Source organism: Anopheles merus, chromosome 3R (genome assembly GCF_017562075.2).
Source record: "Anopheles merus strain MAF chromosome 3R, AmerM5.1, whole genome shotgun sequence".
Classification (NCBI taxonomy): domain Eukaryota; kingdom Metazoa; phylum Arthropoda; class Insecta; order Diptera; family Culicidae; genus Anopheles; species Anopheles merus.
Genome location: NC_054084.1, coordinates 13,051,379 through 13,056,298, shown reverse-complemented (window position 1 = coordinate 13,056,298; position 4,920 = coordinate 13,051,379). Strand labels below are relative to the sequence as shown.

The 4,920-nt window shown below is 52.4% G+C and overlaps 1 protein-coding gene across 1 annotated transcript; it reads left to right on the top strand.

Annotated features, from left to right (window-relative positions):
* LOC121596863 (serine-rich adhesin for platelets) lies at window positions 1-3,449 on the top strand. Its single transcript, XM_041922198.1, has 4 exons — window positions 1-984; window positions 1,085-1,495; window positions 1,574-1,768; window positions 1,855-3,449. Exons 1-4 carry the CDS (start codon window positions 596-598, stop codon window positions 2,969-2,971), a joined length of 2,112 nt encoding a protein of 703 aa, XP_041778132.1. The 5' UTR covers window positions 1-595; the 3' UTR covers window positions 2,972-3,449.
* Window positions 3,450-4,920: the final 1,471 nt, after the last annotated feature.

The window sequence follows — 4,920 nt, the reverse complement described above, 5'->3', positions numbered from 1 at the left end:
GACAACCGTCGACAGAATGTGCGCTCAGTGAGGTCGCTTCTACAAAAACACCCGATCACCAAAAAAGGATAAATAAGCAGCAAGGGGAAGGAAAATGTCGGCGATCGATTTTTCCACCCGGTGGTAGTGCCAAAACATTAGCGCGCTCGTGTGTGTGTGTGTGTGTGTGTCTCTGTGCCGAGAGCGTCAGAGCCTGCTCGAAGCAATTTCGATCGTTCTGGGCAAAACGAAAACAGCACCAGCCAGAAGAGCAGTGTGAGGATGCGATTATTATTGCGATTTTGCTCACAACAACAATTCAGGGAGCGTGAAAATTCTAATTAATTGTGCGATGTGGTAGCAGGGAAGCTGTGAGCATTTCTTTCCGTAAACAACGGGGTTCGACACTGGCCGCGGTGTCCACCTTTAGGGTTCGGTTCGGAGCCAAGCAAAACCCATTGTTGATACGCAGGCTCGCGGCCTGTACGGAAACCGATTCTTGCCAAAAAAGGACTCGCCACTGACAACGGCGTGCATTGCGGAGTTTTTCGCTTTAGAGTGTGTGCGTGTGTGTGTGTGTGTGTGTGTGGAAGGAGAGGGGCGGCGGTGTGGTAAGATGGATATCAACTCGCCCAATGCCCTTAAACGTTGCTCCAGTGCACCACAGATAAACAATCTGCTCTCTAGCACCGCCGCCATCGTCGGGGTGCAGCCGATGGAAGAAGGACAATCGCAACCCGTACCAAGCACTAGCGGAAACAATAACAACAACAATAACAACAACAACGACAGCAATAACAGCACCATTACCAGCACCATTGGCCGGATCAACAGCACCGGTCACAGCGGCCCAGCGCAACAGCAGCACCTGCAGCAGGTAGGACTGCTGGCGGAAGGACACATGATGGAACCACTGCACGCAGGTAGCGCTGGCAGCAGTGGCACAGTCACAGGTGGCAGCCTGCTGAACGCAGCCAGCTTCCACGCGGGACCGTCGGGATCCAGGTACGGCCGAGCAGGCCCAACCACAAAGCGCACCTTAATCCTGCCGGGAAGGAAAAGCTTAATCTCGACCCTTTTCTTCTGCTTTCTTCTTTCATCACAGGGAATCGCTTCCGACGTCGTTTTCGAACATCTTCACGCCCCGGGTGCGCCGGTTCTCCGCCAGCTTCAGCCCGCTGGCCGTCATTTCGAACGGCAGCGCAAGCCCGGGCCGTGGTGGAAGTGGGGGCGGCGCCGGTACGCCCGGTCCCCGCCTAACGCCCCGGATATCGCAGCTCCGGCAGGAGGAGTGTGCCGACGTCAGCAACAGCCGGGAGGTGAACCATGAGCGGGAGATACACAACGCGATGCAGATGTCGCAAAGCTGCGAAGACCTGACGCTGGTGGCGGAGAATTGGTCCTTTTCGTCGGGCACCGCGCCCGGCAAGATGGTGATCGATGATCTGCAGAACCCGCTGCACGTGGCACTGCCCACGATCGGGTCGACGTGCTGCTCCAGCCCATCGCCGACGAGGTACGTTGGGCTGGCGGGAAGAGTAAAGTCCCATTCGGTGCGTTAATTTGATTTTTTTTCTCCCCGATCCGTTTGCAGCCGTGGCGGGATTGGGCTGCAGTATCCGACGACGTCACCGTCGCCGACGCGCAAGTTCGTCACCCGGCGGTCCATGTCACCGTGCCCGCTGCGGCCCAGCCCGCTCAGCTCGTCGGTGAAGCGGAAGTTCGATCTGGAGGACAACTATGGCAACTGTTACTCACCGCCGTCGAAGAAAATTTTCCCCTCGGAAAGGTAATGTTTTGGGATGCATTGTTGAATGAATTGTCCGTGCAATTCGCTCCTATTAATGCTGGATTCTGCTATTTCCAAAACAATAGAGGCTCGTCGCCCGTCTGTCAAACGCCATCATCGCCCTCACCGATCTGCCCCAGTCCGGACTCGTCGACGACCTCGTTCGAGAGCGGTAGCAATAACAACAACAGCAACAACGGTGGCAACGGTGGCGGCATCAACATTCCACTGTGCGGTCCCTTTCCCCTCGCAGCCACCAGCGGCAGTGCGGCGAGCGCGAGTGGCCGAATAACGCCAAAGTTTTTCCTTGCCCGGCTGTCCGGCAGTGTGCCGAGCCCGGGCTGTGGCGTTGGCTCAACCGTAACGTTCGGCGGTGGGATGAGTTTCGGGGGAAGCAGCGGCTCGAACAGTGGATGTTCTACCCCGACCGGCATCGCCAATCCGATCGGTGGAGGCACTGGTGGCAATGCTGCCGTAATGATGGACTGTGGCGTTAGTAGCAGTACCGGTGGCGGGGCCAGTGCCGGCACGATGGAAGTCGTCAGTAGCCATGAAGACAGATGCAGGATGGGGGAAGAGGAGGAGGAGGAGGAGGAGGAGGCGGAAGGGCGCTCGAAGGGCGCGAATACCGATAGCATTAAGATGGTCTGTGATGAAACGAATGAAATGGGTGGTAGTGATCACCAACACCACCACCAGCAGCAGCAGCAGCAGCAGCGTCCACGCCGGCTGATTGGCATTGGTGGGGCGACCGGGGGACCGATCAGCAGTGCCGCTTCGCCCCGGGAGTTGAGGGAGCAGCTGCTGAAGTCGGCCCTCGATCCGGACGCGGCCGGAAGCTGCAACAGCAACAGTAGCAGCAGCAGCAGCACTAGCAGTAGTAGTAATAGCAGCAGCAGCAGCAGCAGCAGCAGCTCCACCACCACTAGCGATAGTAACAACAGTGCCAACGCAATTAACAGTAACCGCACTACGGGCAGTCACGCAGCAGGTCCCAGTGGTAATGCTCTGGACAGTAGTAGCAGTAGCAGCAGCAGCTCCAGCTCCAGCAGCAGTGGCACCAACACCAGTAGCATTGATAATGCCGGTGCAGCCGCGGTCGCGAACGCTGGTGGCACGGCGGCCGGTGCCCTTTGTCCACCGCTGACGTCCTTTCCCATGATGGCCATACCGAGCAATCTGGCGGAGATTGCAGAATCGTGAAGATATTGCCCATACAAAGATCGTGCACACACACATAAGCACACATATTACTGATTAATACTGATCTTTGCGGTTACTAGCGATAAGGGAAACGGGGAAGGTGAGCCGCTGCGGGGACAATAATCAATAATCGTTTGCACGAATGAACAGAGATAAAGAGAAGGAGAGAGAGAGAGGGTAAATAAGAAGCAATTTCCAGTAGAAATTGCACTAATGTAGAGCCAAGGTTATCTTACAATCCGTAGCTCGAACAGCGGTAGAATTTGCTCTTACAAAAGGCTGCATTCACGTTACAACCACTACAAGAGGGGGTGTAGGGGAAGAGAAAAACAAGGGTAAACAATCCTACACCGGAGAGCGGGCATACTGAAAAAGGTACCCCATACTTTACCCCGCCACTAATTACCAGTTATGTTGCTGTTAGCTTTAACTATTCGGTTCTATAGGTTGTCCATCCAGTTGGCACCTAAACTTAAACACACACACAGGGTTGAAACGATGACGCTTTCGCGCTTGCTTGCTCCTTTGCGTTCGCGAGTTCATTCGTAGTGCACTTTTCTTTTTCGGGGGAGGCGGTGACAGAGGAGCATGACAGTTGTTGAGTTAAATGCAAGTTCCTCTTAAGCAGTTTAGTTTGTAGTGGTAGTGTAGCGCAGTAGGCTTGGCAGTAGGGGTTCATTCGCGGGGTGCGTACGATGTTAGTCGAAGGACGAACTAACGAAGAGTTCGGGGAAGCAAAATGGCGAACGTTTGCCTTTAAAGTTGCTGGAAATAGCTCCGGCACCGGAAGTAGTACGCAAAGGTACGTAATTTAGTGTTGGTTTGTGCTTTTCAATGCAAAAGCAGTTTGGTAGGCGGTACTTCTAGGCGTTTGGAACGTTCCAATTTCCACTTCCATTTGTACGGTATGCCACGAGACACGGGGCATTTGCTACGAGTGAGCGAATTGGCATTTAAAAAGGAGGAAATCCGCGCAAAGCATCGATTGAAAACATATCCTGGTTAGTTTGTCCACAACACTGTCGAGCAGAGAGTGAGAGACTTGTTGGTGGGAGGTGATAGTACGCGATTGGTAGTGTGTTCGGGGAACCATATTGGGGTAGGATACTGCTGCTGTGGCACAGATACGTTTGCCTCGTCGCTGTAATAGAACGTAGTAGGCTTGTAATTAATTAAGGCTTCTTTGTAGCTGTGCTTTGGCAGTCAGCCAGCACCAACCAACCTGCCTGTCCTGGGTTGATCTGCTGGGAGGGAATATTAGTTGCAGGACTGGGTGGAGCAGCTTAACAAAAAGGATATGTAGAAGGGATAGGACATTTACGTCAGCGAAAACAAAAAAAAAACACACACACACTGAACAGGAAACGAATACTATTGCATTAAGGAAGTAAATATTAATGATAATGAATAAATTCGATTACCTTAGCTTTCTCTGGTAGTGTATTGTGCATGTGTGTATTGTCACTCGCTTTCGGTTTTGTGAAACAGTGTCCACAATAGGTATCGGTTGTGTTTCGTTGCGCACTGTCGTGCACTATTGAATAGTGCTTTGATAAATGATAGTTTTTTGTTGGTTTTCCTCTGCAGAACGATATTGAACCGAGCCCGCAAAATAGTATGATCAATTCAGCACCAAAGAGATACAACTACCATGGCACCAGTGCTACAAAATGTCATGAGCATCACGAGATATTCACCAACGAAAACAATGAACATATCCGTGGCTTGATGCTCATTGGTGATACTCAATGAAAGTGCGTCATGACATGCCGAACACGATATGCGAATGCTTGAGTCCAACGCGATCCTCTGACTGACAAGCTGGGCTTAATGTCGGCGCAAGCATAATCATGACATTTTCTGTGAACAGTGCTATCACTGTTTCAGTCACCAACACTCATGACTGAAAAGAAACTCAAATCAGCTCACGTACACAACTGAGATTGATC